The following is a 22,177-nucleotide window of genomic DNA, read 5'->3' as shown; positions in this document are numbered from 1 at the left end:
ATTCTCCTTCATAAGGTAGAATCTTGGTTAATTAATGACTAGCAACAACAAATTTAAAAAGCTGGTGGTTGGGGTGGCTGGGTGATGGACACTGGGGAGGGTATGTGTTGTGGTAAGTGCAAGGTATTATGTAAGACTGATGAATCACAGAACTGTACTCAAACAAGTAATGTATTATATGTTAATAAAAATTGAGAAATCATTCATGGTGAAATAATAATAATAATAAATAAAAAGCTGGTGGAATTAACTTAAAATATGTAATAGTGGAGTCAAAAAGGAAAGTGAACAAGAGAACAGATTTGGAGTGAATCTGAGAAATTTTTAGAGATTGGTAAAGCAAACTGCAAGTTTTAGTCATGATGAACAAAACCTTCTTGGTATGCTTGGAAGGAGCTCATTCAAAAATGACTTAAATTGCTTTTCACTTAACAAAAGGTGGGGGTGGAGGATTAAATTACAGGTGTAAGGTGCCTATTACCTGTTCATTTTTTAAAAATTAATCCTTCACTCAATAAAGGAAAACCGAGTTTCTCAAGAAGAGAACAAAGACATACCTCGACAAAGAAGACTAAGTTCTCTAAAAGAACAGGTCGTGTTTTCAAATTACCATCTTTAACTTCTAAGAGGTCACCTTTACATCTACTGAAGACATCTGAAAACAGGAAAGTATTTTATTGTTTCGTTCAGCTTTTGTTTCAATGATTTTTAGGAATATGATGCGCAATAAGCAAATATAAAAAGATTAATCCAGAAAGTTTTTCCCCCCACAGTGAACCAAACAACAAAGGATATCTATTTTCACCTTTTTTTTTAAAAAAGGATTTTATTTTTAAGTAGTTTCTATCCCTAAAGTAGGGCTCAAAATTATGACCCCAAGATAAAGAGTTGCAGGCTTTATCAACTGAGCCAGCCACGAGACCCTATTTTCAGCTCTTTAAAAAGCCATGTAACTATTGCTCTGTTGCCTTCAAAATATAAAAGGTGACCTTATAAATTATATATTCTATAGTTTAAAAACCAGCTAGCCTTTCCACAAACAGGCCACTGTCACAATAAAATTAAGACTCCAAATGAGTGATTTAAAAGAATGTGGGCCATTATGGACTAAAAGACTAAGGTGCATGATAGAAATTCACCTTCATAATAAATACCATGTTTTATTCACACAATCTTTGTCTTTTACTTATCATTCTTCAGTTGGGCAATAAATTAAAAGACCATTTAGGCTCTTAAAAAGAAAGACCCTTATAGATTTGAAATGCATTTATGTACATTTATACCAAACAATTCCATTTCCAGGAATTTAATCCCAAGGAAATGCTCAAATGAGTACCCAAACACTTATGTCCCAAATGTTCATTTCAGCATTATTATAAATAATCATAAACAACTCAGGTACATAACATATTATGTACTCCATGAGGCATACATAAATTAATAGTACATTGCTCTAATACTGTGGATTATTATAAGTAACTGACATGGTAAATGTTCAAGACAACAAAACGTTAAAAAGTATGTATTATAGCCTTTTCATGTGTTTAAAAAAATAAATCACTACTACGTATTTCCAAGTACACATATAAGACTGTTTAGGGGGCATCTAAAAGTACAGACCCCAGGGGCGCCTGGGTGGCTCAGTGGGTTAAGCCGCTGCCTTCGGCTCAGGTCATGATCTCAGAGTCCTGGGATCGAGTCCCGCATCGGGCTCTCTGCTGAGCGGAGAGCCTGCTTCCCTCTCTCTCTCTCTCTGGCTGCCTCTCCGTCTACTTGTGATTTCTCTCTGTCAAATTAATAAAAAAAAAAAAAAAAAAAAAAAAAAAGTACAGACCCCAAAGCATTACTTACCTTGTAAGTAAAAGTATTTATTTCCCTCTGGGGAAATAGGGCTGGGAATGAAAGAAAGACCACACCTACTTGTTAACTGTTTTACAGTAGGCTGTCTACTACTTTCGTAATCAACACTTTTTAAAGTTAAAAACAAAATACCAAAATACCAAAAGTATGCATTATTATTTTCAAGTTGTTGTTTGCAACTCTTGCAATTTCTGCTAAAAAATAAGATCCTGTCAGACAATAAAATATGGGACTCCACAGTCAGAATGCTTACCTTTTAATTGTTCTAGCAAAGACTTAAGACTATTCTCTACTCTCTCCTGGATCTCCACTGTATCCTCTAAAATTGAAAAACAAATACAAAAACAAAAACACTCAATTTTTTTAGGGAGAAAAAGAATTAAGATCAACACCTGCAAGCAACTCACGGACAAGGACATTTTCTTTATTCTTAAGACTCAAAGGCATCAAATTCCACTACTGAGAGACAAAGAAAAAGATAAAAGAAAGGAAAAGAAAAAGAGAGGCATTAACTACCTTTCTCTCAAAAGTAATACCTAAAATTCTCTAAGGAGACTTAAAATCCATGTGCTTCAAATACTCTCAACGACAGAATCCACAAACCTTATGATTGGGGGATGATGGGGATTAATGGAATATGTGTGATTCTCACCAAGTTAGGAAAAAACTCATTTCCACAAAGTTTAGTAAAGAATTCAATCTGAGGGGCGCCTGGGTGGCTCAGTGGGTTAAAGCCTCTGCCTATGGCTCAGGTCATAGTCACAGGGTCCTGGGATGGAGCCCCACATTGGGCCCTCTGCTCAGCAGGGAGCCTGCTTCCCTTCCTCTCTCTCTTTGCCTGCCTCTCTGCCTACTGGTGATCTCTGTCAAATGAGTAAATAAAATCTTTAAAAAAAAAAAAAAAAGAATTCAATCTGAAATCTAATAATACTTCAACAAATTCAGGATTTTTTTCAACTTTTGGACATAACAAGTGATTTTAACTAGGGAAGACTTAAATTTCTAAAACATTACTTCATAATCTATGAATGTACCTTCTTTGATATTAAACTAGACACTTCCAGAACAGCTTCCATCTCCTCCCAATCTGTCCAAATATGTGAACTGTTACATTTACTAAGTTTTCAAAGACAAAGGCCCAGTAAATACACTCATGCAAATGTACACTTACCTAAACCACTGGTGTCCAGCTCATAAATATCACTAACAAGATAAAAAGAACTGGTCTGACACTGAGAACAGCCAGAACTAAAGAATCCAGCCATTCTGGTAGGTACAGGACCAAGGAAAGGATACTGGAAAAAAAAGGGGGAAAAGTAATGTCCTATAAATCAATCTAAACTTATAAAGAACAAGAAAACAGCAGACTATAACTACTGGATAAAAGTCTATTTCAGCAATTAAGTTGCAATTCACTATCTAACTAAACTAACAACTGAATCATTATGGTGAAAACAGAAAGCCTGTATTAGTTTGTTGGCTATTAAAAATATACCATTACAAATAAAGCTACTTTGCTTTTCCTCACTCTCCAATTTGGATAGTGAGGGAGCCTCTGTAATTCCCAAGTCTATAAAGTCAGGGTTTTTTTCCTACAGGTGCCATAAACTAGGACAAAATACTGTTCTTTACTATTCACCCACCCCAAATTCCTATTTTTAAAGACAGTCATAGGTTACTGCAGCTTTGATGGTGAACACATATTGATGATACCTGAACTTCCTTCTCAATGAATCGCTTTCCCGTCTCCAGGGCCACCTCCAGCTGTTGAAGGAGTAAACGAAGAATATCAATCCGGGAGGACACGCCATTCTCAGTGGTCTTTTCTGAGTTCCTTGGCTCCATGGGGTGGTTCAGACTTGGAAGTCCACTAATAAGCCTCAATGTTAAGGAACGGATTCTTAACCACATGGTCTCTTCCTCCAAGGAAAGTTTCTTATGTTCTTCAGAAACATCCCTTAAAAAGAAATATCCCCAAACGATCCATTTTATTCAATGTGTTGCCTTTACATCTTTCAAGCTTTTACTTCGATCAGTCAAGATGCCATTGAATGATCCCAGCACTTGTCTTCCTAGCTGAATGATCTCACATAAACCCAATCACCCAAGTCCCCAATTCAGGATTAATAAAATGGGGAATGATAACCTACCTAACAAGTCAATTTGCCACTTCAGTGAGATTTCTGATAACAACAAAATACATATCGTGTATTTTGCTGAAAATGTTGCTGAAAATTTTTATATCATGCATTTTCAACAAAATACACAATATAAAAATTTCAAATGACAGAAAACTGAAAAATAGAAAAATGTACCCTAATAACCAAACACCTGCAATATTAACAAGCTTGGTATCAATTCTTTCACTCTTACAATACAGATGAACAAAACTGCAACTAAAGATATTTACATAATTTGACATATTTTAAACAAATAAAATGGGTTCATGATATTTATACTTTCTGGACAGTCTATAGAAAAGAGTTACCATAGCAAGCCTGAGGCTATGATCTTTAGAAGGGCCAGCTTGCAAGACTGACCATTAGCTAATGTCTAGGAACTTGGCACTCCAACCATTCCCTAAATGGTAAGAGTGGCTCACTACACCTAGGCTATTTGTACAAACCATATGGTCTATTGTGAACACCTGCTTTCCTTCTGGGAGTCTGGAATGTTGACACATGATAGACAGAGGTACCTACATAACCAGCTGGTAAAAACCTGGGGCACTAGGGGCACCTCGGCAACTCAGTTGAGTTAAGCCTCTGCCTTTAGCTCAGGTCATGTTCTCAGGGTCCTGGGATGGAGCCCCGCATCAGACTCTCTGCTGAGCAGGGAGCCTGCTTCCCGCCCCACCCCCCACCGGCCTGCCTCTCTGCCTACTTGTGGTATCTGTCTGCTAAATTAATAAATAAAAATCTTTAAACGGGACTGGAAGAGATTATGCTGAGTGAAATAAGTCAAGCAGAGAGAGTCAATTATCATATGGTTTCACTTATTTGTGGAGCATAACAAATAGCATGGAGGACATGGGGACTTAGAGTGGAGAAGGGAGTTGGGGGAAATTGGAAGGGGAGGTGAACCATGAGAGACTATGGACTCTGAAAAACAATCTGAGGGTTTTGAAGGGATGGGGAGTGGGAGGTTGGGGTACCAGGTGGTGGGTATTATAGAGGGCACGGATTGCATGGAGCACGGGGTATGGTGCAAAAATAATGAATACTGTTATGCTGGAAATTAAAAAAAAAAAAAAAAAAAAATCTTTAAAAAAAACAAAAACAAAACCAAAAAAAACCTGGGGCACCAAATCTCAAATGGGCTTCCCTGGGCAGAAATGCTGCACACACATCACTGCATTTTTTGCTGCTAAGAAACGCAGAAGGGAGAGAGCACTGGAAGTCTGTGCATGGAGTTGTCCAGATTCTGTGTCTTTTTCCCTTGCTGATCCTGTCATTTCTCCTTCTGTTATAATAGACCTTAGCTGTGAAGACAACTACAGGTTAAATCTTATATGAGTCCTAGCAAACCACTGAATGCAGTCTTGGCAATCCCCAAATCACAGTGCACTTGACATCTGAACAACATTGATTTGAACTGCATGGGTCCACTTACAAAGATTTTTTTTTTTGGTAAATGCAGTACAGTATTGTAAATGTGTTTTTTCTTCCTTATAATTTTTTTTTTTTTTAGATTTTATTTATTTATCAGACAGAGATTACAAGTAGGCAGAGAGGCAGGCAGAGAGAGAGAGGAGGACAGAAAGCCTGATGTGGGGCTCAATCCCAGGACTCTGGGATCATGACTTGAGCTGAAGGCAGAGGCTTTAACTCACTAAGCCACCCAGGCGCCCCCCTTATAATTTTCTTAATAACATTTTCTTCCTCTAACTTACTTTATTATAAGAATAAAGGATATAATATACATGACATACAAAATATGTGCTGGTCAACTGTTCATGTCATAGGCAAGGCTTCCAGTCAATAATACACTATTAGCAGTTAAGTTTCTGGGGAGTTAAAAGTTACACCTGAATTTCTGATTGTACAAAGGGGTCAGCACTCCAACAGCACACTGTTCAAGGACCAAACATATATTCAGAACTACCTCATATACTTATCTCTGCACGTTTGTGCTCGTACTGCCTTTGGTTGTACTTTCCTGAAAGTGATCCGCTAAATTAAGTGGGATATGGAATTTTCAATCTTTTTTTCCTAAAGATTTTATTTATTTATTTGAGAGAGAGATCACAAGTAGGCAGAGAGGCAGGTTGAGAGAGGGGGTAAGCAGGCTCCCCACTGAGCAGAGAGCCTGATGCAGCACTTGATCCCAGGACCCTGAGATCATGACCTGAGCTGAAAGCAGAGGCTAAACACACTAAGCCAGCCAGGCACCCCTGGAATTTTCAATCCTAATACAGATTACCAAAATTCTCTATAGGAAGATTATATAAAGTTACATCTTCATGTCAATGCACAAGCACCTTTACCCCCACAACCTTGCTGACCACAAGTATTAATCTTTTTTATCTTTGTCCAACAGTTTAAAAAAAAATCTTTATCACTATAAGGTGCATCTCTTTGAATTGCTTAAGTCCAATTTGTTTTTTAGTTATCTTCTTCTTACTGGTTTGTTAAAAGTTCTCCCTTTGGGGCACCTGGAGGGCTCAGTGGGTTCAAGCCTCTGCCTTCGCCTCAGGTCATGATCTCAGGGTCCTGAGATCAAGCCCCGCATTGGGCTCTCTGCTCGGCAGGGAGCCTGCTTCCCCCCCTCTCTCTGCCTGCTTCTCTGCCTACTTGTGATCTCTGTCAAATAAATAAAAATCTTAAAAAAAAAGTTCTTCCTTTATGTGAAAGGTATTAATATATATGAAGAAAATTACCAATCTACCACATACCTTTAGAACTTAACAAATTTACTTCTATATAGAAGGCTAATATTTACAGAGACCAAATCCTTTGTATTTCCAGGTTTGATGTAATGCTAAGAAAGGCTTTCCCTAACCATTAAAAAATATTTTCTAGGGGTGCCTGGATGACATGCTCAATTAAATGTCTGACTCTTGATTTCAGCTCAGGTCCTGATCTTGAAATTGAGCCCTACGTCAGGCTCTGCACTGGGTGTGAAGCCTGCTCAGGATTCACTCCGTCCCTCTCCCTCTGCTCCCAATCCCCCTCATTCTCTCAAACAAAACAAAAAAAAAGTGTGTTTTTTTTTTTAATTTTCTTGTAGAACTCCTAAGGAGTTCTTTAATCCATCTGGATTCTCTTTTCATGTACACTATGAAGGAAAACCTAATTTTTAGATTAGCCAGCAATCCAACCTAGGAGTAAGATTCATTTTCTTCATTTGGCTTACCTATGCCTTCTATTCCTACAACAACTATGTTATTTTATTTGTATAAGAAAGAGATTTTTTTTTGTAACTCTTAGATTCATCCCAATTCTTCAAAAATAAATACTTGAGGTTTAATTCCAGTTACCTGTCTTTTGGATCCCAGCTGAAAAAAACATTTAAGTCTCTGTTGTCTCTCAAGGCTTCCCATGGAATGTCATCTTCTTCCGGCTGAAGATTCATTGATTTTATACTTTCTGCTAAACTGGTTGATCTGTGACACAGAAAATTTATGTATTATTTCAACAGTAAAACAGCCATGAAAACGTATTAGCCACACCTTTGTCTTACTAGAAATAAAGGAAAAGAAAGAAGAAGAAAGATTTATTATTAAGAAGTAAAGGTTCACAGAAGATGACACAGAACCAAGCCCATATCACGCTGGCCTGCTACACAGCAAGAGAAACCATCTGGAAGCTCAACGAAAATAAAGTGGGTCAACATTAATTCCTGAAACCCCATGTTTAAGTGGGGAAGGGAAAGCCTTTAAACAACACATGGACTGGGGTGATGACCACAACCTGTCTGGTTTGTGCACAAGACACGCAATGGGGCTGGCTATGCGATCATTCTCCATGACATGCACGGGGTCCTTTCCCCTTGCTTCTCTGCTCCCACCAACTTCCTCTCTCTCTCTCTCTCTCTTTTTCCCCATTTGTCCTTAGCCTAGGCCTGCTATTATTACCCAGAAGCCCATAAACGGCTCGCAGGATCTGATCTAATCCCTGAGTTTCTTTTTAGCTCTTGTGCAATACTTACATATTTGCTTCAAGTAGAAGGTCTAACAACATCCGTTCAGTACGGACTTGTGCAAAATGAAGAGAATTATTCAGCCTGTTCCTAAAAGCGATAAACTCTGGGATCTTCTCAAATGCACCATATTTGTAAGCTTGAATAATATATTCTGAGGTCTGGGAAGGAAAGACATCACCTCCGTATAAATATTTCACAGATCAGGCAAAGAAGACAAAACTTTCCAGGCAAAACCAAACCAAACTACACTCAAACTAAAATTAAGATGTGAACTCTAATCTTTAAAGGTCACAAGTAGAATATCAGTTTTATAAAACATTATTTTTCTTTTTTCCTATACCAGTCATATGTGTTCTTCACTACTACTACTACTACTACCACTACTACCACTACTACCACCAACACCACCCAGCTGCTGCTACCCACAGAGACTTTCTCTTAGCAGTTATGTCTTTTAATTTGGTAGGACTGGAGGTTTTGTGATACCATGTCAGTCAAAAATTTCGTTTAGTGCCATTATGGAAGGGATGTTACTCCATGTTTTTCTGCATCTAAGATAAATTGCATTCTATACAAAGGTTCCAAAAACACCAGAATAATATAACCACCCCACTACCAACCCAAATAAAAAATCACCCTCTTCCAGAAAAAAGACAGGCTGCTCCTTGGTTTTGTTTATTTCTGAGTACTATGTATCACAAACATAGAGCATATGTGCATTGTACCAAGACAGAAGACAACAAACAAAAGACCCATAAGAATTCATCAGAATCCACTCTGAGGACAGAAAGACTACAAGAACCAAGTTTCTTGTCCATCCAAACTACGTAAGACCTATGCTGGAAAATTCCATGAACAAGTAAGTGAAGGGAACACTCACCATATGCACTTTAATTTTAGAGTAATACATATGTACAGATGTAATGTTGTGAACAGAGACAAGAGAAAGAATTCTCAACAGAAATTCTGGCACAATAGAAGAAAATCTCAGGGAAGAACATTTCAGGGGTGTGGGCCTATACCATCAGGATCAGAAGTCAGAAGGGTACCCTTTTGGGCCAAGGAACGTTAAGCTGAAAGCAGATGTTTGCCCCAAAGATCCTTTCCAGAAAAGCCAGTCTTTTTACACCTTAGTCAGCTCTGCCCCCATCTCCATTATGACTAAATAATTTGCCCCGTAGGAAAATATGCCGAGAGTCAACAACATACCCTCTGATACACAGCCTCGCAGGGTTCATTTCAGGCCGCGGGATTGCGCCACGGGCGCTAATTCAACTGCATTCGATGCGGCTTTTAAACCCCATGGGACACCTCGGCGAGCTGTTTGCCTGCAGTATCTGGAGAAATTAAAGACGGACGGACACAAGAAAATTAAAAAGATTACTTGTGATCCTGCAGGTTTAAAGAAGGACTATCCGAAAAAGCTCAAGTGTACCTTCTAGCCTGATTAAAGGACAGTGATACGCCCCATCAAGAAGAGGCCAGGATACTCTAAACACACAGGCCTATCCGATGGCCTCTTGGCTTGGAAAAAGCAAGGTTTACTATCAGCCCTTGCGGCAGGAACTTACAGCTTGAAAAAACCAGCTGCTTAGGAACATAATGATCCAGCAATTAATCAGGATGAAAACAGGACTTCTGGGGATTTCAATCAAATTTACCAATTACAGCTCCAAAATACGCTGATTAAAGAAAAGAACCCAGCTTTACCAAGTAGACAGGCAGTCTTAATTTCTGAGTGGTCCATGGAATATCACTTTTGAAAAAGAGGCAATGGCTTTTAAAAAAGAAAAATGAGGGGCAACAGACAGGGAATGCAGTCCTTTAACAAACTGAGAAGGTAACTGCAGCTCTCTGGCTTCTGTTTTTAAGATCGTCCTCCTTTAATGCTGCAGCAAAGCATCACCGCAGAGCTAGAAAAGGGCCTGTGCATCCACAATTTGAAGAGACAACCCCTACTGGAACTGCAGGCAAAACTGGAAGCCACAGGCACTTTAAAACTTCTGAAAATCAGAGAATGTTGTCCGTACCTATTTCTACTCATTTATGCACCATGAGGCTAGTTATATCCCATATGGATTCCTGAAATGAACCCTGGTCACTGTAAGAATTAACAAAATAGATGGACATCAACCCTAAATGATCATCTTCATGAATACCTAATACAGACTTTTAACAGGAGATTATTTTTGAAGTACAAACACAGAAGTAACTTTGAGAGATAAGAAAATCTGTCTCTAAGTCTCACATTGTAAAAATCTATTCCAAAGTAAGATGACAATGATGACCTTTCCAAAAAGAAAATCCCTGTGTAGACCTTCCAAATATAAATTTCAATCCCATAGCACGAAGCCTTACAAAGCAGAACACTGGATTTTCCAGTTAAGGAGCAAAAGTGTTCTTTCAAAGATCAAGTTGGGAATTGAAATACATCAGTCAATCAAGAAAGAACCATCTGGGGAGCTCAAAAACTACCAAGAATAAAAGATGTAGAACACAGGGCTTTAGCCTTCCAAAGATCTAATACTATCAGAAGGGTTAACACATACAAGACAACACTAAACTTGTGCTCTTTCTTATCCTCAAATTCCTATAGGAAACAGTCAATGCCACAGTGCCCAGTTCCCTATTTTTGGACTCAAGCTAGGCATGAAGGTTTAAGGTGCATTTTCCTTGCTGTACTGGTTTTTGCTTTTGCCTCTAGGACCCCCCAAAGATTATCTACTTTAGTAAGATTAAATAAGCTCTCTCTTGTAGTAATAAAAATAAATTTCAAGCAGAGAGTCCTATTCCCAGATCAATAAAATGATCAGGTCCAGCATCACATACACTCAGATCAATTAGTCACTTCTGCCCCACATAACCATCAGCAAAACTTCAGAGACAAAAAAAGGCACTGAGAACAACATACCCTCTCAAATCATTCCTGAAGATCTCCTTTCTCTATAACAGTAACTGGAGTTGTTTTGTTTTGGGGTAGGTGTGTTTTGTTTTCAAAACAACTCTTTAGACACAGTAACTGGTGGGGGGAAGGGGGGAAGCAAAGCTTAAATTTTCAGTAGCATATGAAATGTGCCTTATTGACCAAATCGGGAACAATGTGGTGTTTCTAGAATGCTGGGTGATTAAAAACTGGAATAAAACCAGCCACCAGGCATGGATTAATCCACTATTTACCCCAACTTGTGCCTCAGAGCTATCAGAGAAACAAAACTTTGAAAAGGAGTTATCGGTAAATATTTCTTTAACCTCTTTCTTAGAAACACAGAAGTGACAGCCAGAATAATGAGATTTGAGAAACACTTTTGATTTTTTCCCTTGATTTAGTGAAACTTCTTAAGAACAGAGAAGGGCAAGCACAGATACCTGAACACACAGTACAAACACACAGACATAACTCAACTGCCTACTTGTGCTAAGATATTTTAGAAATCCAAGGTCCTACAGATGCCCTCAGATCTCTAAGCCAGGCCAGCACCTTCCAGGCAGCATGTTCAAACACTGATGCCTACTTCCCTCTCTCCCTGATCAGGAGCTATGGCACAAAATAAGGTATGAACAGAGATCCCAAACACGGGAAAGTGCCATGCGGGAAGGGGAATCGGGCTTAAAAGCCAACTGATGCACAGCATACTATCCCTTGCTACATCAGCCCTCTAGGCCTTGCCATAAGGCTTACCAGGACAGAATTACTGCAAGCTGACAACAATAAGCCTGTATTCCATTGTTCAGAAATGCTTCCGCTCTGCCTTCTGTTTAATACAAGGCTAAAAAATTCGATGGAAGATAGATTAACCACAGTTGTTAACAGTTACAAAAGAACCACTCCCAAAACCAGCTCTGCTGCCAAGTTCCTTAGTTGCTGTTAGACCATGAAAAGAGAAAACTATGGGCAGATATCTGGCATGGCTGAATTCCAAGTAATGAGTTTTAGAAGCACATGAGAACAAAGCAGGCAATGACCATCCTAGAGACTTGCCTTCTTTTCACCTGTGTTCACCTCTAGTCAGTCAACCAACTGTGTTCAAGGTGGATTTACACAGTTGGTTGACTGACTAGAGACTATACAAAACTTGTGCTTAACTGACAAGTGGAGACCAAGTCTGCTTGCAGTGAAAAATATGGTGCAAATCCCATCCTTTCATTATGGCACATAGCTCTACCTTATTTACTGCTACTTTAAAAAACACACTATTGACACAAGTTTCTTGAAATGTCCTTCAACTGGACAATTTTATAACTCTAAGAAAATATGAGTGCACTGGCTATTGGCAAAGAGCATGGTAGTATAAACTTCGGAAATAAAAGGTAACACAGAGCAACTGCTGTTACATAATCTTCTACGGCATCCCAGGCTCTAAACACATATGGGTTACCTCTTATACCCTTAGAAAAAGTCCCTTAGAACTAAGAGGAATACCACTTACTACTCTAATAGTGTTTTAACTATTAGAATCCTCTGCACGGATTCTATTAAATACACCCACTCTAGCAACCATAAAAACGCTTAACCTCCACCTAATAGACGTGGCCAGTAAGCTATGGCCTAAGGCACTTGCAAGTACGTATGGTGCATTCAACGTGCACACGTGCCACATGAGGGAAGGTGTTCTCTGACTCGCGTGCATTCAGCAGGCAAGAACGTATTTTTTAAAAGCATTTTTCACTTACATCTTTCTGGTTGGAGTGGAAAAACCTGAGTGCGAAGTTACAGGATTGGGATGCAGCAGCATACTGACCTAGGGATTCGGCATATCGGGTCAAAAGATAGCTAGGTCAGAAGGAAAGAAAGAAAAAAAAATACGTTATACTTACCACCTCCAGTACCAACTACACTTCAAATTATTATAGCAGATAAATAGGCACACAGGGAAGTTAAAACAGCCTGCCACAGAAATCATCCCATTTACAGAATTAATTTCTTTTTAAAGAGCAAAGTTAATTCAGTTTTGTGGGAGACTAAAAAGTTTTATGCCATGCTTTCTTACGCTCATGTGATTAATGGACCAGAAGGGGATAAAGAAAATACCCTTGATTCATCATAAAGAACAGTCAAAACACAAATTCAAAGGATCTCTAAGGTCAACAAATAAAGAACATGTATTAATCTCAACTGCAAAGCAGAAATAAAGACTTCACGAAAGTATGTTCCAAGTATACAGCCATTTGCTACCTCTGGGGAAAACTCTTACCTTTTCAAAACTGTACAAATTTTAAAATTACCATTAAATGCTGGAAGATATAAAAATCTTTCCGTTTTGCAATGGGTCATCATGGGGGGGATTACTTAATCTAAAAAGCTTAATAACAGAAACTGCAAAGCTTGAGCTCCATGTGTAAGGACCCCACCCTGATGTAGCCGGCTGCTCAGTATTCAGAGTATATACTACCAACCCAATGGTGTCATGCTGGATATGCTTAGCATCAAGGCTGGAGTACAGATCCACCACTGGTTCAAAAGCCCCCAGCACACAGTAGATTCGAACAAGCAGCAATTTGAATTGAGCATTGGAAGGGCTGTGGGTTAATCCCTCTTCCAGCAAAGTCAGGGCCTGCCACACAGCAGTCTCGTCACCTAGAACCAAAACGTAACAGTATTATCCACAGTACTTAGCAGCAGATGGAGATTTCTCATAAACAAAAAACAAAAACTTACTGGTATTATCACCTTCCTTAACTATCTGAAGAATGAGTTTAGGTGTCAAAGAACAAATTTTAGATATACACCTGTAAGCAAGACAGGCAATTTCCCAGAATAGACAGTTTCTCAATAGTTACCTCAGTTCTTAAAGATGCATCTGCAAAAGTGATGCAAACTTTAAGTTGTGAGGTTTAGGAAGGAAGTTACAGAATCTCTGAGAATCCTAGATTCTGAAGAGACAGACCTTGAAGGAGAATTTGAGTCCACCCACCTTCCCAATACAGGATTTTCTTTACCAGACCCCAGGAAGATATTCTCTCTAGGCAACATTTTTCTTCCATATGTAACTCTACTATTCAGATGTCAAATAATAATTTGAAAAAAGCTGTTCACTAATAAATTAATATAACAAACTTATTTTTGGCCTACCAAAATACAAAAGGTTACATACATCAATAGTCTTAAAGATTAAGTTCTCTTTCATGAACCTAAGGAAATAATATTAAATGGAGATAAAGATTTATATACAAAAATACTCATTGTACTAATTATGAGGGAATGATTAAGAAAATTATAATAAGGCCCACATTATGCAGCCATTTGATATTAATGAGTTTTTAGTAATGAGGGAAAATACTTATACACTAACAGTTCAGTAAAACACACAGAATTCAAATTACTATGAAGAAGTGATCTTTAGTCTATAAGACATGCACAGAAAAAAAGAGAAGGAAATACGCCAGCTTTTAGAATGTGTTTTGGAAGCTTTCCAGCTTAAGTAAGATTAAAATAAACTCTTTCCCAACACTTATAAGTTATTTTTATGGTCAGAGAAAACTTAAACTAAAACTTAAAACACTTAAAGTAAAGCTCCATGCCTTGAGCTTTTCAAATTATATGCTGCAGGTTTTTTTCTACAAGAAATGCGATATAATCAAAAATTGGGGTTTTAGATAAATATCCATAATCCTACCCAAACTATACATACCTATAATCTATGCAAACTACCATTATGACTTTAATGTATTGCCTTTGAATCAGAATTACTTTTACACAGTAGCAGTCACGACATCATCTAATTTTGTGTTCTGCTCTTTGAAGTGTTTTTCCACATTGCTACCTAGTCTTCCCAATTGTAATTTTATTGAATTCAACACGTATTAACTTAAAACTCTGGAGCAACACTAGATATAGGACCGGAGGATAAAGGTCACAGGTGGTTCCTGGTCTCAAGGGGCTCAGAGGTGAGTAAAGAGCTGCACAATTAAAGGGAATAAATAATTCTAAGAAGTCCTAGTTACTCGGTGCTTGGGTGGCTCAGTCAGTTAGGCGACCAACTCCTGGCTTCAGCTTGGGTGCTGGGATTGAGCGAGCCCCCGGCAGGTTCTGTGCTCAGCAAGAGTTGCCTTGAGTATTCCCTCCCTCTGCCCCTCCCCCGCAACTGGTGTGCACACTTGCTCTCCCTCACTCTCTCTCTAAAGTACATAAATAAATCTTAAAACAGAAAAGAAAAGAATGGGGTGCCTGGGTGGTTCAGTCAGTTAAGGGTCTGCCTTTGGCTTGGGTCATGATCTCAGGGTCCTGGGATCTAGCCCTGTGTCAGGCTCCCTGCTCTGAGGGGAGTATGCTTCTCCTTCAGCTCATGCTCTCCCTCTCAAATAATCAAAAATCCTAAAAAAGAAAAAAAATCCTAGTTACTCTAAGATAACTAGTATTGAAAAAAAATCTTAAAATGGAAACAAAATTTCAAAATAAACATTAAAAAAAGTATAATTTATACTTTTTCTCAACTATTAAACCATTACAAGGATATTTATTAGTTTATTTTGCAAAATTTAGGCTGTAACTACAACTCTATGCAAATTCTTCACCAAATCAAAAGAGCATCAAGCAAAAAAAGAAAAGAGCATTAGGCTTTTGGGGAAAAATTTTTCTAACTGAATGTTGTAATATAACAAAATGATGTAAGTTCTAGAGATATATTAATGTACAGTATGGACTACAGTTAATATACTGTTCTGTATACTCAAAAGCTGCTAGGAGAGTAGATCTTTTTTATTTTTTTTTTTTTAAGATTTTATTTATTTATTTGACAGAGAGAAATCACAAGTAGACGGAGAGGCAGGCAGAGAGAGAGAGAGGGAAGCAGGCTCCCTGCTGAGCAGAGAGCCCGATGCGGGACTCGATCCCAGGACCCCGAGATCATGACCTGAGCTGAAGGCAGTGGCTTAACCCACTGAGCCACCCAGGCGCCCGGAGAGTAGATCTTAATATTTCTATTCACAAGAAAAAAAATCTAACTATGGGGTGACAGATGTTAACTAAACTTATGGTGGTAATCATTTCATGATATACATATCATTTCATGATATACATATATCAAATCATTATGTTATACATCTTAAGCTATACAATTTTAAGCTAATACAATGTAATATATCAATCACATTTCTTCAATAAAACTGGAGGGGAAAAAAGATATTCTTAACTTCCCATTTTACTTTTGTAGAATCATAAACAAATGCCTTTTGGCAAAATATCTGAGAGCATCATCAACTTCTTAAAGTGCTCTTCTTAGGGGCACCTGGATGGCTCAATCGTTACGTGTCTGCCTTCTTCAGCTCAGGTCATGATCCCAGGGTCCTGGGATCCAGCCCCACATCAGGTTCCCTGCTCAGCGGGAAGCATGCTTCGCCCTCTCCCACTCCCCCTGCTTGTGCTCCCTCTCAACCTGTGTCTCTCTCTGTCAAATAAATAAGTAAAATCTTAAAAGAAATTTTAAAAGTGCTCTTCTTAATCTTTCACATTCAAATCAGTCTTCCAACATTCATACCGAATTTCTACAGATTTCTATTATCTGTCAGATCCACTCTGGACAATGACTATGCCTCTAATTAGAGCACTGCTACCTCACTTTCACTGACTGCAAGAAACCCTGCATCTTTATAATATTGGCAATTTTTCAATGTATCTGCACTGTACTGTATGATTATGGAAAATCTGCTTAACTTCTTTCTCTGCCCTGTCTTTCCTTCATCTATAAAACTGCACCAATCTTAACTATATTATGAGGTTTAAATTACCTAATTCATGGAAAGCACTTTCAAGGGCCTGCTGGTCAACAAATGTTAGCTGCTATTGCTACACTGGGCATGTTGCTAAAAAAAAAAACCAAGGGATTAGCAAAGTCATATAGTCACTTATGAGCAAGAATGGATGCTAGAAGAAGTGGGGAAGGGTATCTGAGTAGGGATCAAATTACTAAGGGGTCAGTTCATTCATGGATGTTTTACAGCTCTATGCAAACTCACAATTCTGGGGCTCAGATGACAAAGACTCTGATAAAAAGGATTTCAGCCCCATCTCCGGTACAATACAGTATAATAAGTACTTGCACAGGGATACATACAACATCCTATAAAAGTTTAGAAGGGGCGCAAACTCTTTAGAGGGTGGGGGGGGAGTGTGAAATCAAGACAGGCTCATCAGAGGTAAAAGTTAGATGAAGGAAGGAAGGAAGTTATTTCAAAGAGGCACATGACGTTCACTAATACTAGCAAAAAACCCAGCAGATTGAGGCTGTAAGTACCTAAGAATTTAGAGATATAAGCAGAGGCTAGGTTATACAGAGCACTGTAAACTATCCTAAAGAGGCTGACCTTTACCCTCAAGAAAACAGGGCATCTCTGAAGGGTTTTCAGCCCGAGGGTGACGGTATGAAAATCAAATGCCCATGAAACGACCCTCGAGGGCAGGGCTTGTGCCCACCACCCACAGTACCGTCTCCCCAGCCCTTTGTTCCTTGTGCAATTTATTCTCGTGAATAATATGCAGTAAGTACCCTAAATCTTTTTTCCCAAAAAACTGCTAGTAAAAGAAAATGTCAGGAGTGAGACCTAAGGGAAATCTCAGGATCATTTGCTGAATCATCCTTTTCTTGCTCAAGGATATATGATGCTTCCTTCAGCATATATTGTATTTCTGTCCTGAACAAGTTAATTAGAATTACATTCCCAAAAGAGTACATTCTCCTAAACATTTTTTTAAGTGAATAAAAAGGGCTATTCCATTTCATGGACCTATACATCTCTCTCTGAATCAGTTTCTCTTATTTTAATTGCGGCAACTTTGTAATAGGTAATTCAGTCATTATTCACTTTTCAGAAATGTTTAAAAACGTAACAGAAAACAAGAAATATCATGTGTTGACAAGGATGTGGAAAGAAAGGATCCCTCATGCACTGCTGGTGGGAATGTAAATTGGTGCAGCCATTGTGGAAAACAGTATGGAGGTTCCTCAAAAAAAATTAAAACCAGAAATATCGTATGATTCAGTAATTCCACTACTGGGTATTTACCAAAAGAAAATGAAAATACTAACCCAAAAAAGATATGCATACCCAGCATTATTTACAATAGCCAGGATACGGAAGCAAACCAAGTGTCCATCGATAGACGAATGGATAAAGAAGATGTGGTGTGTACACACATACGCTCACACATACACACATGAATGTTATTCAGCCATAAAAAAGAACATTTTGCCATTTGCAACAAGGATGGACCCAGTGGGTATTATGCTAGTGAAATAAGCTAGACAGAGAAAAATGAATACCATAGGATTTCACTTATATGTGTAATCTAAGAAATAAAATGAACAAACAAACAAAAAAGGAGACACAGACCTAGAAATAAAGAACTGATGGTTGTCAGGAGGGACAGAGGGTGGGGAAAAAAGAGGAGTGGGAGGTATAAGCTTCCAGTCATAGAATGAGTTAAGTCACAGGGATGAAAGGCACAGCGTAGGAAATACAGTCACTGGCACCGCGACAGTGGTTCATGGCGACAGATGCTGGCCACATCTGTGGTGAGGAGGGCATGATGTGCAGAACTGCTGAAGCACTATGTTGTACACTTGAAATTAATGTAATGTGTATGAACCATACTTTAATAAAATTAAAAAAATAAAAACAGAACAGATGTGCACTGATTTAAGATTATCTGGATTACAGAGAGGGGGATTATCTGGCGATGGGCTCTTCTAGAAGCACCCTGGAGAAGGGCAAGGAGGAAAAACCTAAAAGCATAAATCAAATTCTTGGATTATAATAATTAGTCTCAGGATTTATAATCAATAAAAGCAAAGCATAAAGTCAAACTGAAATCACTCTTCCTTACCTGTTTCTCTCCATATATCAATAAGCACATGGACAGCAAGGAGACAGTAATAGTCTGAAAACTGCAATTCGGTTTTCAAACAGGATTTCCCTGTAGGGAAAAAATCCCATATTTGTATTTTAACATTTGTTCAACTATCACTGCCCCAAAGGAGTTTTTTAAAGCAGGAAAGTGACAGGAGGGAGACGATAAGAAAGAGGAAATGAAAGTAGTAAGAGGCGTATAAATACCAGAAGAAAAATGCTAAGCCATGAATCAAAGGATTCAAAAGAAGGGAAGGCCACACTCAGCTAGGGCAGAAGGAAGAGTTCTAGAACAAAGGTGCTATCTGCAATGGCCCCAAAGGGAGAGCAGCAAGATTTGGAAGGAGGTTTCAGGTAAAGAGAAGAACAGAAGCCAAGGGCCATGTACAACTAAAGTAATGGTACACTCATTACTTCACCTAACGATTCAGATTACCGTTAGAGAAACACTGACATCATCTGGTCACATAATTTATACTTTATCACATATATCTAGCAAAAGATCATCTACTTCTGAACTAAACATTTATCTCATAATCTATGACATTCACTTTGTTCAATTTCAGTCTATATATTAAAAATAGTAAGGCCTATAAGCAGAAAATGTCACAATTAATCATAAGCCCCATTTAATTCATATGAGCCCCAGTGGGACAGAGTTAGCTCAATCAAGAAGAATATGGACACCTATCATTATTCAAAACCCCAAACTTAAGAAAGGCTTTATATGTGAACAGTCTTCCCATCTGACAGAATAAGCTCCTTGCCATACTCATTAAAACAAGGTGCTCTGAATGATAAAAACAAAAACCAAGAGACTAAAACTTAGCAAATCAGGCAACTACTACACATTTTGAAAGAATGCTCACCAAATTCTAGTCCGTGCTGATACCTTAGCATCAGTTCTCTGACCACACTCAGCTTCTGGTTTTTATCCATAGTGTGGTACAAGCCGAGCAGCCTCGTCAGCTGCACGACACACAGATGCTGCTGCAGAGCTCTGATGTCCGCAGGCAGCGCCAGCTTCTCCTCGGTTGGTGTCGACAAAGGAACAACTCCAAGTAACTGATTAATAAACTGCAATGTAGAAAAAAAGCACCAATCTCAAAACAGAACTCATCTTTGGCAGGCTGTAATTAACAAATGCTGAAGTGATCTAGAAGAAGGCATTTTCTATCTACCAAAATGACTAAAACAAAAAAATTTCTAACAGCACACAATGCTGATAAAAGGACAACGGAAATGGCATTCTCATTCACTGCTGGCCACAAGTCATCTCTCAATACCGGGTACTATGCCAACTGCCAGATTAAAAGAATTGTGAAAATGTTTCATAAATTATTCCACACAACATAATATAATGATATGGCAATGAAAAGCTTGATTAGAAAAGTTATAAAAAGAGCAGATTATTAAAAACAAACCGACAATTACAACTGAAATACAAGTAAATTCTTACAGAAAATATTACATGTTGAGAGGAATAGTTATGTCATGTCAGTGGCCTTAAGTTGCTTTTTATTAAAGTTTTATTTTCAGATACAGATTCACATGCATGATTTAAGAAATAATCCAGAGAGATCCCAGGTACCCTTCTCATCCAGTTTCTCCCGATGCTAACACCTTGCATTAAAATGATTTTCGGAGAGCCTGAGTGGTTCAATGGTTAAGCGTCTGCCTTTGGGTCAGGTCATGATCCCAGGGTCCTGGGATCTCAAGCCCCATGTCAGACTCCCTGCTCAGTGGGGTGTCTGCTTCTCCCTCTCCCTCAGCTCTCTCTCTTAAATAAATACATAAAATCCTTCTTTAAAAAAAAGTATTTTCTGAGGTGAGGGGTAAGGGGTGGGAGGACAGAAAAGGTCTGCGGTAGAATGAAACAGAGGATCACCTCGTGTCTTAGACTAACTGAGGAACAGTTGTATACTTTCATGGTTCTGTCAGATTGGGGTGAATCAAAAAAAAAAAAAAAAGATTAATTCTGAGAAAGTAAGCTGTGTAAGAAATCTCCATAAAATACATAAAATTTCGTAACGATACAAATTCTGAAAAAACACTAAACTAAACCGGGGGGGCGAGCATGTAAGGAGAGAAGTGGGATGTAAATGAGATGATCATCCTTCCATGAAGGGCACCAACAGAGGAAGACTGTAACTGTAAAAATAAAGTTATACAAATCTGTAATTTAGAAATACTGAGGTAAATCACAGAAGACACAGGTAGGAGCTGAAAGCGATCTGCCTACAGAGAGCCAGAAGCAGGGAGGAGGTGGCAAAGAGCTGCTACTGTCTTTCAAGAGAAGCCTTATAGTACCATTCGGCTTTTTCAACTTTATCCATGGAGTTTTTTCATAAAAATAAAAATTAAAAAAGAAAACCCCACTCATGCAGTCTCACATCTGTACCAATGTTGCTTCAAGTTGTCTCCAAACGTATGAATTTTAATTATTATGATCAGATAATCATGTTCAACAAAGAAACTGCAGCCCCGGTCTTCATATTTTTGATTAAATGCCTATATAGCTTCTATTGCCAGCTGTTCCATTCTTGTAAGCTACCCTATATATTAGTGATGCTTATCATTAATGCCTTCTTCAAGGAATGCTGAAGAATCTTCCAGACAGGTTTTGTCATGAAACAACGCATTCATTCTTTATTCTAGTCTGTACCATTTTACTGCTATGCAAAAAGCTTCTTTAAAACCTGTAATCAGGGGGTGCCTGGGTGGCTCAGTGGGTTGAGCCGCTGCCTTCGGCTCGGGTCATGATCTCAGAGTCATGGGATCGAGTCCCACATCGGGCTCTCTGCTCAGCGGAGAGCCTGCTTCCCTCTCTCTCTCTGCCTGCCTCTCCATCTACTTGTGATTTCTCTCTGTCAAATAAATAAATAAAATCTTTAAAAAAATAATAAATAAATAAATAATAAAACCTGTAATCAGGGACGCCTGGGTGGCTCAGTTGGTTAAGCAGCTGCCTTCAGCTCAGGTCATGATCCCAGCGTCCTGGGATCGAGTCCCACATCGGGCTCCTTGCTGAGCAGGGAGCCTGCTTCTCCCTCTGCCTCTGCCTGCCATTCTGTCTGCCTGTGCTCGCTCTCTCCCCCTCTCTCTCTCTGATAAATAAAAATCTTTAAAAAAAAAACAAAAAAAACCCTGTAATCATGGGGCACCTGGGTGGCCCAAGTGGGTTAAAGCCTCTGCCTTCCGCCCAGGTCATGGTCCCAGGGTCCTGGGATCAAGCCCCACATTGGGCTCTCTGCTCAGCGGGGAGCCTGCTTCCTCCTCTCTCTCTGCCTGCTTGTGATCTCTGTCTGTCAAATAAATAAATAAAATCGTT

General features: G+C 38.8%; 1 protein-coding gene across 2 annotated transcripts in view; it reads right to left on the bottom strand.

Moving 5' to 3' along the window:
• NAA25 (N-alpha-acetyltransferase 25, NatB auxiliary subunit) overlaps positions 1 to 22,177 on the bottom strand; it is a 74,114-nt gene that overhangs the window by 14,262 nt on the left and 37,675 nt on the right. The window contains exons 12-21 of one of the 2 annotated variants that reach the window (XM_032311234.1): positions 19,716 to 19,923; positions 18,824 to 18,913; positions 13,399 to 13,579; positions 12,676 to 12,775; positions 8,011 to 8,162; positions 7,340 to 7,465; positions 3,574 to 3,817; positions 3,032 to 3,155; positions 2,114 to 2,179; positions 558 to 655 (exon numbers count right to left, since the gene is read on the bottom strand). In XM_032311234.1, coding sequence (XP_032167125.1) covers positions 558 to 655; positions 2,114 to 2,179; positions 3,032 to 3,155; positions 3,574 to 3,817; positions 7,340 to 7,465; positions 8,011 to 8,162; positions 12,676 to 12,775; positions 13,399 to 13,579; positions 18,824 to 18,913; positions 19,716 to 19,923 — 1,389 coding nt within the window. The remainder of the gene's footprint in view (positions 1 to 557; positions 656 to 2,113; positions 2,180 to 3,031; positions 3,156 to 3,573; positions 3,818 to 7,339; positions 7,466 to 8,010; positions 8,163 to 12,675; positions 12,776 to 13,398; positions 13,580 to 18,823; positions 18,914 to 19,715; positions 19,924 to 22,177) is intronic. The other variant, XM_032311233.1, reaches the window with a different exon arrangement.

This window comes from Mustela erminea, chromosome 13 (genome assembly GCF_009829155.1).
Source record: "Mustela erminea isolate mMusErm1 chromosome 13, mMusErm1.Pri, whole genome shotgun sequence".
In the NCBI taxonomy this organism is placed as follows: Eukaryota; Metazoa; Chordata; class Mammalia; order Carnivora; family Mustelidae; genus Mustela; species Mustela erminea.
Note: the sequence above shows the minus strand (reverse complement) of the source record. Positions and strands in the feature narration are given on the sequence as shown.